General features: G+C 50.5%; 1 protein-coding gene across 1 annotated transcript in view; it reads right to left on the bottom strand.

Annotated features, from left to right (window-relative positions):
* The window catches only part of LOC147737185 (NACHT, LRR and PYD domains-containing protein 12-like), a 166345-nt gene extending 154118 nt beyond the window's left edge, over window positions 1-12227 (bottom strand). Inside the window, exon 1 of the mRNA XM_086923100.1 lies at window positions 11945-12227. Within this exon, the coding sequence (XP_086779226.1) occupies window positions 11945-12227 (283 nt within the window). The remainder of the gene's footprint in view (window positions 1-11944) is intronic.
* Between the last annotated feature and the right edge of the window lie 1993 nt (window positions 12228-14220).

Below are 14220 nucleotides of genomic sequence, written 5' to 3'. Positions count from 1 at the left end.
AGGCAGGAGCCGGTGGGTGGAGGAGGGCCTGGAACTAAGGATCTGGGCACAGGAGGGCAGACCACTATTAGGTGAAGCTGCACGGCGGTAGAACAACGCATACTGACAAGGTCAGTGAAGTCATAACATCTTGGCCTGTGGCCATCAGCTTCTGGACAGCTGGGTTGCAATCACTGCACCATAGTGACAGCAGATCTACTGTAGGGCTTTGCTCACTACAGACTCTATGGAGGGGCTTTTACCAGAATTGATGTTGACTTTTCCTGACTGGCACATAAACCCTGGCAGTGAAGGGTGGAGATGGCTATTAGGAAGTACGGATGTGCCCCTGAAAGCAAATATCTTTATAGAGCTACTCATGAAGATGAGGGTAAATGAAATCATTGGCATTCTGAGATACGTTACAACCACTGCTATGAACTTTGTAAAAGTTATTGGTGGGACTGTACCTCAGCACCTGGTGTGAGAAGTTGGCCTGGCATATGATGTCCACTAGTTATAGTGGGCACCTTGCACCAGTCCAAACGACGATTAAAGACAACTTTTATTGAAAGCTGTCCTAGTGGTAGCTATGGAGAGCAGCCTCCAGGCTAAGTCTTGAAGAAATGTAAAGCAGCTTGTTTTACCAGTCTATAATCTCGTGAATGACCAAATGAAAGGAGAACCGCACAAGAGGTATATAAAATAAATGTATTCATTACTAAACACTCTCTACTAACCTCTTTATGAGATTAGAGCACAAAGCTCAAAATATTTTTACATTTTACAATATTAAATCACTAGGACGCCAGTAAATAACACAATAAACAGTGGGCTCCAGGGGGAGACCAAACCATATACTAAGAAAGTGGTATAACGGGGGGCGTGGCTTGGTGCCGGCTAAGATGGCGGCCTGAACCGGGAGCTCCAGCCGACCGAGCCGCCGACCGCCTGAAATCCGCTCATAATCCGCCAATTCCTGCGGACAACCAGTGACGCTGTATCCCCCTGCCTGTGCTGCATCCAGCGGTCTGACTCTGGCCCCTCTGCGCCTCCCCGTCGCCGAGAGACGGACCTCGGTGCGACGGCCCGGGAGAAGGCTCGTAGAGATTGTGCCTCGCGGCCGGCGTGCCGCGCTCCGCGAGCCCCCGGCCTAGGGCCTAGTTTTGGCGGGAGCGGATCGAGCCTTTGGTCATGCGCTCTGCTTCTTCTATGCTGCGCCCCAAGGGGGCTGAGGTCCCTTGAGTGCTGTGACCCCTGCCTAAACACCCGCATCACCAGCACGACCAGAGATTGTGGAGCACTGACCCAGGGAAGGAGAGAGGCCTACGTGCAAGGCTGCGACGTGACGAGGGACGGCGGAACTGGCTGCAACCAACGGCACACCATCGTGCCTAAGCTGGGAGGCTGCAGACCTTATTGGACCTATGCCTGGTAGGCGATTGGGCCTTTGTATTCGGAGGGTGGTCCCTACTCCTGCAATTTGGCGCCGAGGCATAGGGACGGCTGCTATCCCTGCCCGTGACCCGCATCAGCGTTAGAAGCCCTCTCCTTGTAGATCTAAGTGCCGTGAACATTTTGCTAAAATCGCACTGGGCATTCATAGACTCTATCGACGCATGGACCTACTACGCCTGCCTATACTGATCCTGTCCTCCCACGACTGAGTCCACTGCTTTGACTTTTGACTCGTGGGTGTGCTGACGGGGGGCCACTGAGGCGAGACCTGCCTACCGATACGCCACAGTGCCTAAGCTCATCCGTTGTGGTATGAGCCCTCCGAGGTCTTGTGTCCCGGACAGTTGACCATTTCCCACCTGTTGTTGGCTGGCCTCTACCGTAACACAGCGCTGACCGCACCCACAGGCCTGGTCTACAATTAACGCACATGAGGACTAAACATGGAACATCCACCCAGTCAAATAACCTCGACAAATATACAGTGCAGAGAGTCCACGGACGGAAGCGCCAGCAGGCGACCGATAGAATCAGACTGAACCGTCGCTGGCCAGCATTATGACTGCCATTCAAACGCTGGGCACGACCCTGGAAACTAAAATAGACAAGATGGCTATAGAGGTCAACCTTCTACGAACTGACCTTAACAAAACGTCAGAAAAGGCGAAGGCTAACGAGGCCGGAATTGCGGAGCTGCAGACGTCGACGAAGCAACTGGAAAGGCGCGTAAGTGAATTGGTCCATTAGCACCACCAGATGACGCTACGGCTGGACGACCAGGAAGGGAGGGCCCGAAGGAGTAATGTCCGCCTGGTTGGCGTGCCGGAGGACCTCGAGGGGCCCAGTGTGGAGCTCTTCGTTGAGGACTTGATTCTCAATCACCTCAAGCCAAAACGTCTGTCCAACATATTTACGGTTGAGCGAGCACACCGGGCGCCCATCCCAAAACCAAAGCCGGGAGCACCACCGAGGACGATCATTGCTAAAATTCTCAACTACAGAGACAGCGACGCCGTCTTGCAGGCGGCCAGGCAAGCTGGGGACCTACTCTATGACAATGCTACAATTCGATTCTTCCCTGACTTTACCCTCCAGGTCCAACAGGATAGGAGATCCTTTGCGGGCGTGAAGGGAGCGCTTAGAGAAAGAGGCATCAAGTACATGATGTTTTGTCCTGCCAAACTCAAGGTCCTGATGGGAGACAAATCCTTCTTCTTCACTTCGCCGTCAGAGGTGCAGGACTGGATTGATAAGGAGGCGCCCGCCGTTGGCGAAGGAGCAGAGGGCCAAAACTGGAGAGACAACCGGACTGCATCTCCGAGTTCTGTGGCTGGGAGATCTGAACAAGATGGCCGGAGTTAGCGCTCCTGGAGATCCCGCTCCGCAAGTCCGAGATGAAGAAACAGGCACGAGGCGGCCCGACGAGGAACTCGAGGGACCCACAATGCTGATAAGTGTCACTATGTACATTAATGTGTTGCATTTGTTCCTGTGGGGCCGAACTGAGGGGGAAATGGACCTATTTAGTAACACAGCTGAGCGTAGACACTGGACACACCACTTTGCAGGACTCGTGAACAATTTTCATATTTGAGGTTGGGGGGGGAGCTCGGGCGGCGGGTGGGGCCGGGGCCGGTACACGCTCCAAGTGAAAGGTCCACCAAGGAGGGAAGACGGGTTGCTTAGTTCTTTAGTTTCTTCCCTTTCAGGGGTGTGTAACTTGGGTGAAAGGCACTCTGCTAATTGGGGATGTAGGTCGTTCTAAACCCACGGAGCAGGGCAGCAGGGAGGGGGGGTTGGACACAGGGTGTTGGGGGAGTGGGTGGGAGGGGGTGGGGGGTGGTAGGGAACAGTTAAGAGGTTTTGGCAATGTCACATCAGGTATGTTATTGTTTTGTCGACAGTTACGCTACTCCACGTAGGGTCTCAGGTCAGAAATATTGTTTCACACATTTGCAGGAGGTCTGGAGGGAGACTCTGCTAGGAGATACGCATTTCGATGAAGTGGGATAAGAGTCTAAAGGTACTAAGCTGGAACGTCAATGGGCTGGGGGACAAGCTCAAACGCACCATTGTTCTACAATTTGTTAAAAGACACCTCCCTGATGTAGTACTCCTGCAGGGGACACACCTATTAGGAAATACATGTCACACACTAAACCGTTGGGGTTACTACATGGCGGCACATTCAGGCTTCACCTCAGGATCACGAGGGGTAGGCATACTGCTCCGGCGCAACTTTCCCTTAGTTATTGAACAATCCGACTCTGATCCCCTAAGAAAATAAATAAATAAAAAGAAAGTGGTATAACAACCACAACTTAACTAGACAGTGCCTAGAGCATGTAGAATCACTGGGACCCCAAGGAACCACCCAAAGTAGTGACACAGGGCACCCACGGAGGACGGGTGCAGTCTGTAAACACAGCCACAAGCTCCGTACAACTCTATGGGAAAGTCAGGGCTGGAATTTTAGAGTTGTAAGGGCACTTTGGAGAGAACTTTAAGCAAACATAGAAGGTTCTAAGGCCAGCACCCTTGAAAGTACTGAGATACCTGTGTTACCTATCCCAGAAGAGCCGGGCGCATAGGGGTTAATTGATGTCGGAAACCTTTGTTGTTTTTAATGGCGTGATGCACAAAAGTCCTGCTGTCCGGAAGATGAAAAGAGTCTGGTGGGATCCAAGCCTGGATACGAGGTGAGAAGAACCTGAAAGCAGAGGGGACAGAGTCTGGGTCGCTTCAGAGTGACCAGAGGCAAGATAGACAAATGCCCACCGATGTCGGGTGCTTCAGGTGAGATGCTTGACTCTGCAGCCACGGGGACCAGGAGACGCCGACAATGACTAAAGTCTGGAGGTAAACTGTCCCACAAAGGATGTCGAGTGCTGGGGGGGGTCAGTGTCCGGATTGAACACCAACAAGCCTTGTCAACTGCAACCAATGCGGGCAGAGGAAATAAGCTTTGGTGAAGACTAGCAAGGTTCTGGGACTCTCCAAGCTATGTAGAGTCAGGGCACATCTAGAGCAACCAGGGAAGCCCAAAGAAAGTCAAAGTTACCTTCACAGGGACCAACAGGCCAACGGACCAAGGATCGCAAAGGGACCTTAAGCAGATTCACAAAATACCAGCGAAAGGAACATTCGTGGAGACAAGACTGGAAAACTTCAGTGGAGACACTGCTCGGGGTCAGGACTACAAGTAGTCCAAAGCACAGCCTCAGGGATTGCCGAAAAGCATATGCTGTTGCAAATGTACATGGTGCACAGGGGTTCGGGTTGCATGGTCCCCACGAGGGATACTGGTCTCAGAATTGCTGAGAGAGCAGATCGACCTCAGAGACCTCGGGAACCCACCTCCTGTGTTGCAGAAATCTTTGGAGTCCTCAGGAGCTCGGGAGATGCAAATCAGTCAGATTTGTTTAGGTGCCTGCTGCTGCAAGGGAGTAACTCCTTTACTCCAAGGGAAATTCTTCAGTCATCCAGCGTAGTGTAGATCGCCGAAGTACTTGGTTTCTGTAGCAGAGTTTAGTCCAGGTTTAAATCTGAAGTCCTGTAGTCAGGGGATCCTACTTTATACCCAAGGAAGGGGTAGGACAAACTCTGGGGACCCACCTACGGGAGGGTCAGGACAGAGGGGTGGCTACACCCATATCCTTTGTCCAATTTTGCACCAGAGCAGTAGCCAATGGCTTCTGCAACTGGTTTGAACTGGACTATGCTCAGGGACACCAAATGTGCCCCCAGTGCAGATTTCAAACACTCTCAGAGTGCACTCACCTAGCCCCAATACACTTAATACTGTCTGGGAGGTGGTCCCACCTCCCTGTGACAGGAAACCTATTGTCAAGCCTTCGCCTGCTCGAGCTTGGCTCAGCAGCAGGAGGGAAGATCCCTGTCTGTGGCTGGCAGCATCCATTTAGTGATATCCAGGTCGAGAAAGCTGGTACCTGGTGTACCGGTGTTTCACATAAATCCCTCTGGAAGGGTGGAATCATACCTCCCATACCAGTTACTGGTGTGGAGGTATGATTCCAAGGTGTTTGACACCAAACACAACATGTTTCTAAGCAGCCATTTTAAAGTTAGCATTTACAGCAAGGTTATACTGCACTTAAATATATATGGTTGGCTGCATCACAAACAACCCCAGAAAATAGGTTCCAAAGGCTGCAGGTAGGCTCTGCTCATGCAGGAGCACCCTCTCACATAAAACCCCGAATCCTGCCTTCAGGTTTGATAAGGCCTGCCATAGGGGTGACTGATAGGTTTATATGTGCAGTGATTTAGAATAGACATAGTGAACCTATATCTAATTAAGGGGTGCATGCACCACCTTACACAGGACAGGCTGCAGTAGCAGACCTGTGGTATCAGTTTGAATGGTCTCTCAGGAGAGGCATGATACATGCTTCAGCCCCTGAGAGGCCTCTGAGGTACCTATGGCCTGGGTACATAGTATACCATATACTAGGAACTGATAAGGGTACCCCATATTCCAATCTGCAGTGTACCAAAAGTACATGCAATCAATTTAGAGGAGAAAGCAGCTAGACTGGGGTCATGAATAGCAGGATCCCAGTCATTTTAAGTCGAAAACAGTGAAACATCAGCAAAAAGTGGGGGTAACTATAAGAAGCAGATTCTACACTCCTACACCGTGCATTGATATTGTTTGTTTCCTATTAAGAGCGTCAAGAATCTTTGATAATCCACCTCAGGATATGGAAGTGGGAGTCTTACAGATCTATGTTGAAGAACCAATCTTCTCGATGGAGCTGAGGGTAGATATGATGAAGTGGTAGCATCTTGTTTTTTTCTTTCTGTATTTGTTTTCAGTCTTGAGATCAGGAATGGATTTGAGTTAGCGACTTGGTCCTTCCATTTCTACCGGAAAGTAGCAGGAATACGATCACTTCTCTTTTTGGGAATGAGGGGCCCTCTCGATGACCTGCCTCTGAGAAAGGGTGCTGACATCTTGGTACAGACAGTCCTGTTCATGCTCTGCTCACTTCTTCTGCTGTATCACCATGGGAGGGAAAGGGGCTATTTACATAATATTCATGGGAGGGAAAGGGGCTATTTACATAATATTCAGTTCTCATCTGTCTTCTGAGGCCTTTGCCCACTCTTCTCGGTGATTTGAGATGCTCCCCTCTACTTGAAGTTGGTTTGCCTCCTGTTGGTGGGTGGGGGTTCCCCTGTGCTGGTGACCTCTGTACCTCTTGACAGACACCTCTGTAGTTGGTATTACTGCCTCTGCTTATGTTGTTGCTGCTGGGGCCACTGAGGGACTTCAACCTTGTGTTGGGAGTAGCAATGATCATAAGTCTTGTATACGTGTTTCCTTGTTCTTCTCTAGTTCAACAGCCTTTACTATGTTTGTCTACAAAGACCACAGAGTGTAAAGAAGCAAAACAAGGCAGCGGGCCTTATTCATCCTTATACCCAGGGCCCGATTTATCAAACTTTCATGCAACGGGAGAAAGGCAACTGGCTGCGCTGAGGTGTGTGAAAGAGAGAGAGCAGGAATGAACTATTCATGCAACACAGCAAGACAACTGGCTGCGCTGCCGTGCGGGAATGAGAGGGCAGGAATGAACTATTCATGAAACACAGCAAGACAACTGGCTGCGCTGCCGTGCGGGAATGAGAGGGCAGGAATGAACTATTCATGCAACACAGCAAGACAACTGGCTGCGCTGCCGTGCGGGAATGAGAGGGCAGGAATGAACTATTCATGCAACACAGCAAGACAACTGGCTGCGCTGCCGTGCGGGAATGAGAGGGCAGGAATGAACTATTCATGCAACACAGCAAGACAACTGGCTGCGCTGCCGTGCGGGAATGAGAGGGCAGGAATGAACTATTCATGCAACACAGCAAGACAACTGGCTGCGCTGCCGTGCGTGAACGGGAGAGGGCAGGAATGAACTATTCATGCAACACAGCAGGACAACTGGCTGCGCTGCCATGCGGGAAAGAGAGAGGGCAGGAATGAACTATTCATGCAACACATCAAGACAACTGGCTGCGCTGCCGTGCGGGAACGAGAGAGAGCACGAATGAACTATTCATGCAACACAGCAAGACAACTGGCTGCACCGCCGTGAATGGGAGAGGGCAGGAATGAACTATTCATGCAACACAGCAAGACAACTGGCTGCGCTGCCATGAACGGGAGAGGGCAGGAATGAACTATTCATGCAACACAGGAGGACAACTGGTTGCGCTGGTGCGTGAACGAGAGGGCAGGAATGAACTATTCATGCAACACATCAAGACAACTGGCTGTGCTGCCGTGCGTGAACGAGAGAGGGCAGGAAGGAACTATTCATGCAACACAGCAAGACAACGGGCTGCGCTGCCGTGCGTGAACGAGAGAGGGCAGGAATGAACTATTCATGCAACACATCAAGACAACTGGCTGCGCTGCCGTGCGGGAACGAGAGAGAGCACGAATGAACTATTCATGCAACACAGCAAGACAACTGGCTGCACCGCCGTGAACGGGAGAGGGCAGGAATGAACTATTCATGCAACACAGCAAGACAACTGGCTGCGCTGCCATGAACGGGAGAGGGCAGGAATGAACTATTCATGCAACACAGGAGGACAACTGGCTGCGCTGGTGCGTGAACGAGAGGGCAGGAATGAACTATTCATGCAACACATCAAGACAACTGGCTGTGCTGCCGTGCGTGAACGAGAGAGGGCAGGAATGAACTATTCATGCAACACATCAAGACAACTGGCTGCGCTGCCGTGCGGGAACGAGAGAGAGCACGAATGAACTATTCATGCAACACAGCAAGACAACTGGCTGCACCGCAGTGAACGGGAGAGGGCAGGAATGAACTATTCATGCAACGCAGCAAGACAACTGGCTGCGCTGCCATGAACGGGAGAGGGCAGGAATGAACTATTCATGCAACACAGGAGGACAACTGGCTGCGCTGGTGCGTGAACGAGAGGGCAGGAATGAACTATTCATGCAACACAGCAAGACAACTGGCTGTGCTGCCGTGCGTGAACAAGAGGGCAGGAAGGAACTATTCATGCAACACAGCAAGACAACGGGCTGTGCTGCCGTGCGTGAACGAGAGAGGGCAGGAATGAACTATTCATGCAACACAGCAAGACAACGGGCTGCGCTGCCATGAACGGGAGAGGGCAGGAATGAACTATTCATGCAACACAGCAAGACAACTGGCTGCGCTGCCATGAACGGGAGAGGGCAGGAATGAACTATTCATCCAACACAGCAAGACAACTGGCTGCGCTGCCATGAACGGGAGAGGGCAGGAATGAACTATTCATGCAACACAGCAGGACAACACAAAATAATTCTCAGAGGCGTTTTCCTCTTCCTGAGTGCGCTGCAGAAAAGAGGAATCAATGAGGAGAAATAAAGATATTTCTCCGCTGCATCTTTTCTGGGAAGGCGCAGCATTTTGATGCAATCCCAGTTTACCAGTCTTGGTAACTCTGGGAAAGCCCCACAGTCCATGGGTGGAAGCAGGGAACACCAAACTGCACACATTGATCACCTTTGGGAAGCATGTAACGGCAAGCACTCCAGATTTACCAAGCCACGCAGGGCAATGCAGGGCCACGCAGGGCCACTCAACGCCACGCAGGGCCACTCAACACCACGCAGGGCCACACAAGGCCAGGCAGGGCCACACAAGGCCACGCAAGGCCACACAGGGCCAGGCAAGGCCACGCAGGGCCACGCAGGACCACACAGGGCCACACAGGGCCACTCAAGGCCACGCAGGACGACACAATGCCACGCAGGGCCATGTGAGGTTGCCTTTCTTTGCGTGGTAAATCTGACTTAGGGATTGTGTTGTGTGACACAAGGGCAACACAATCCCTTCATAAATCTGGCCCCGGTGTCTGGAATAACATCCCCATCTCTATGAGGACCGCCCCAAAGCTGATCCAATTTAGAAAAGAGTTGAAGACGGGTCTCTTTAAAGAACTCTGCTTCACAAAGCATTACCCATCCCCACACCGGCCGCCTCTCCGGTCCCTCGCTGACCGTGACCTCGTATAGTGCTCGGCTGCATTTTGTCTAGATTTCTGCCACAGAAATACCATGTACATACATACATTTGTCACTTCTCTCACCTGTGTCTGTGAGTACATAAATGGGAATTGACTACAGAATTTATTTGATCCTGTCTATATTTCAAGAAACTAACCTTGTGTGAGAATAGGCAGTCACAGTTCTGCTGTATTAAGGTACCTCGACCACAAGGTCAAAAGTAAGGGTACAGGTGTGAGGTACAAACCCAAGCCGTGAATGTTAGCAGGCTTCAAACCTCATGCAGATGGTAGAGAGGAGTTATGTTCTTTACATCAGACATCCCATCTGTTCCTTTATTCATGATGGCAATAACTACAGTAAGACACTAAGGCTCAGGTTTACAAATGTGTCACAAGTGCAGAGCAGCAGCAAAAAATGTGTTGCGTGACAGGGAGAAAGCACAACAGCGCCATACCTACAGAGATATGGCTCTCTCCTCCCATCTCCCTCGTGCCAATGAAGAAATTTGCTGCAGAGCATCACGCACACACCTTTCTGCCATAGTGCAAGGGTGTGTGCATGAGTCTTGCCTAGGTTTTGTACTGGAAGGCTCCCCTTCAAGTACAAACTATAATGACTAGACAAGTTTTAAAACTTGTCTTACTTTGTATGTGTGCTGTACAGGGCCGCACATATGTAAAGTCAGGAAGAAAGAAAGGAGAAATCAAAATATTTCTCCTTCAATGCTTGCTTTCCAGCAGCCTTACTGTTTTGCTAAAGCACCCTGTCTTTTAATGGTACTAGATAGGGTTTGCATCTAAAAGCATGAGTGGGGGGTTGCCTGGAAATGTCCTTGTATCACCAATGGAACGGCCCCTTGCCTCTAAGCAACACAAAGAAGCTCTCTGCCCTGGTTTGCATTACTTTTCCTTACAAACCAACGCCACTACCAATGTACATTGGTTTGTTAATCCCCAGAAAGGTTTTACGTCTGGTTTGCATTGTAAATCTTTGCCTAGATCTTGACATCGCCTCCTACGAGTCAAGTCTTTAACCACATCGCTGCGGCGGCTATTCCGCAGCAGCGCTAATTGGGCGGGGCGGCCGCCAGCGGCCGCATGCTGGTGACGGGACCGCTCCGTCACCAGCCGCGGTTGGGCTGTGCTTGTGACGGAGCGGTTCCGTCATGGCCCGCCCCGCTCAATAGAACGCGCCGCGCAGGCGCGGCGGCCGGGCCATGACGGAACCGCTCCAACCGCAGCTGATGACGGAGCGGTTCCGTCATCAGCATCGAACCGGTTAAGGCTCATCCAAGACACTCCAGAGAGTCAAAAAGAACAACTTTCCAAATTAGAACTAATACCCAGAATTTTGGTAATTAAGAGGCATGTACAATGTGATCTCTGATAGTGCGGGGAGGTCGATACCACTTTACGGATGCGGGAAAAGCTCAACAAGGCCTTTTACAGCGCTTCACCTGGGATTGCATGAAGGTCGATACCACTTTACGGATGTGGGAAAAGCACAACAAGGCCTTTTACAGCGCTTCACCTGGGATTGCATGAAGGTCGATACCACTTTACGGATGCGGGAAAAGCACAACAAGGCCTTTTACAGCGCTTCACCTGGGATTGCATGAAGGTCGATACCACTTTACGGATGTGGGAAAAGCACAACAAGGCCTTTTACAGCGCTTCACCTGGGATTGCATGAAGGTCGATACTACTTTACGGATGTGGGAAAAGCACAACAAGGCCTTTTACAGCGCTTCACCTGGGATTGCATGAAGGTCGATACCACTTTACGGATGTGGGAAAAGCACAACAAGGCCATTTACAGCGCTTCACCTGGGATTGCATGAAGGTCGATACCACTTTACGGATGCGGGAAAAGCACAACAAGGCCTTTTACAGCGCTTCACCTGGGATTGCATGAAGGTCGATACCACTTTACGGATGTGGGAAAAGCACAACAAGGCCTTTTACAGCGCTTCACCTGGGATTGCATGAAGGTCGATACCACTTTACGGATGTGGGAAAAGCACAACAAGGCCTTTTACAGCGCTTCACCTGGGATTGCATGAAGGTCGATACCACTTTACGGATGTGGGAAAAGCACAACAAGGCCTTTTACAGCGCTTCACCTAGGATTGCATGAGGTTGCCCCACTCTTCTCATGATATTTGATGAAGTTCGATCAATCACCAGCAGGGGTAGCGATGGGAGGGGCAACTGCACCACAAAAGCACTCAAAAACAACAAAAAGCAGGCTCCAAGGAAGACTCCCTGAGGTGCTTACTGCTGAAACCCGACCAAATACACTTTCAAGGAGTTCCAATGTGGAATCCTCAAAAATGATGGCTTAGAAAAATCCTTTGTAGTATGCATGAGGAAGAAAACCTATGACAATGCTTTAAATTTGGCCAAAAGGTGGTCCTTGGGATGTGATCCTGACGGATCGCCCCCCTCTTACCTCGCATTCTCTTCCCTCTGAGTCTGGCTGCCGCCTCCCTCAGGCTGACCTTGGTGAATCCTTTGATGGTCACCTCAGTGGCCGAGTCCGAGCCGTAGAACTGTACAAGGAGGTCCTTGGTGTCAATTGGGTCTGCTTTCTCCAGGCTTCCTCGTGGGATGTTTCGCTGTCCTTTGAAGTTGATTTCTGATAATTTATTTTTAAATTTTTTGAACTCAGCTTCGGTGAGATCCTCCAGGGCGTAGAGCAGGATGTCGCCAGATGTGCGCTTTCCGTCCGCCATGGCTCACGGGAGGCTTTGTCTGAAAACAAAGATGGGTGATAAGAAAGAGGGCTGGTCACAAACTCAAGAGACACAGAAGTGAGACACAGTACAACAAACTCCTCACATCTGCACAATGTCTTTCAATTAGTGGATGAACTCCACTTAATATAGCGCTACTGTGAGCCCAGTAGCGCATCTTGGAGCTGTAGTAGTTGCCCTGCTCTTAGATATAATCACGTCCACTCTAATGTAGAGTGCAATCTAGAGCAGGGAGTATAATGTAACTGTAGAAGGGCTTGATCAGTGCTAGATTTTTTGGAAATCCAGAAAAGGGAAATAATTAATATTACAAGGAAATTATTTACTTAGCTATTCTAAAAATATGTCTTGATACGCACCTGATGACCTACGTTGAACACCCCAGATGCCAATACAGACACTTAAAAACTCTGCAGCAAAACTTTACAAACTTCCATGTAAAGGTTGGTTGGGAGGCATAAAGTGTGACTCTTAACAAGGTGTGTCGAGACCCTGCCTGAAATCAGGCCAGGAGTCTGACACTGCGACAGAAGACAGACATCTATTTGTAGATTAAGGGTGGACTGTTTTCTGTTTGATGAGAGTAGGGAATATTGTTCAAATCTGCAGCAGGGTGGAAGGAGAAAGACCAACAGACCCTTCCCTGAGACGTCTAAAAGACATTTGAACACAGCTTTAACAATCAGGAGCCAGCGATTGAACCATGGTGAGTGTAGGTGACACAGAGTTCAATATTTGGATATTGACTCCTGGCATAGGGTAATCAAGACCTCTAGAGCTTTGCACTCAGCATCTAGCTTGTATGCAAAATGACTTAAAAGGCAGTCTTCCCGTTCTAAAGAAATCTGGGAAGCGCAGATGCTGCGACCCGGTCTGTGAGGACGGCCACAGCAGCAATACGCAGCTCTATTGTACAGCTGAGTGGAGGCGGGTGCACCATGGTGCAGCAAAGAATCGAGGCGGGGGCCCCCCAGAACCACTGTGGACACCACTTCAGAACATAAAGGTGTTTTCTGTGGGCAGAGATTGACGCCGTCTTGAGAGCCCTGCCGGGGACTACCTTCAGGGAAGAAGTGCGGAATCCATCTGGCTGAGCCGCCCTGCTGGAATGAAGATACAATACAGGCAGGAGCGGCGGCCTGAACTGGGGAGACCAACAGCCTTTGGCAGCGGTGTGAGCCACTCTGAGCTGGTCCTGCCCTGGATTGCAGTGGAGAGGGGAAAAGGCCCTGACTTCACTGAGAAGACGAGAGGAGCAACAAGGGGAAAATAAGCAGGATTCGAGCAGCTATGGCCCTGTGACAACTACAATGGGCTGATACAGAATGAACAAAGGCAGGCACAGGGCCCCCGCCAGGGTAGGCTATTACTGGCTATTTACCTCTCGGATCACACCAAACTGTGAGTACTGTGCCCGCCTGGGCCTCACAAGCCCTCCACCACGTATTGCATGAATGAAAGGCTGGTTGGCGGCTAACCGGCCCTGGGTCCCACGGCCTTCTGAGTACACATTATCCCTAGACACCAAGGCTGAATACGGGGGACAAAAAAGCGGCAGGGATTCTTCTTACTGGCGAAATCCTGTTTGGATATTTAAATGAGCCGGGAACAGGGGCGAGAGGTTTGAGGGTGCCACACAAAGCGCACTAATTACTGTGGAATATGGGGGGGGCACCAGGGTGAAGAAAACAAAGCCCCAGGCCTCAGGAGTGCCTGACCATATGGATCAAGATGGTACAGGCAGCACCCCTGACTCAGATTATATACCACTGACAGCAATGGAGGGGCAAGTTGATAAGCAGGACTTGATATTGCAAGAGGTGCGTGACTCCAGGAAAGCAATTGAGCAGCAAGTGAGTGCTCTCACCACGGGTTTCACGCTTTTATAGGCTGACCATAGCACGCGGCCAGACACAGTCCGCACCTATAAAATGCAAATTGGAGAGATAATGCCGCAACACAAAGCTCACTT

Source organism: Lissotriton vulgaris, chromosome 1_1 (assembly GCF_964263255.1).
Source record: "Lissotriton vulgaris chromosome 1_1, aLisVul1.2, whole genome shotgun sequence".
Lineage (NCBI taxonomy): Eukaryota > Metazoa > Chordata > Amphibia > Caudata > Salamandridae > Lissotriton > Lissotriton vulgaris.
Note: the sequence above shows the minus strand (reverse complement) of the source record. Positions and strands in the feature narration are given on the sequence as shown.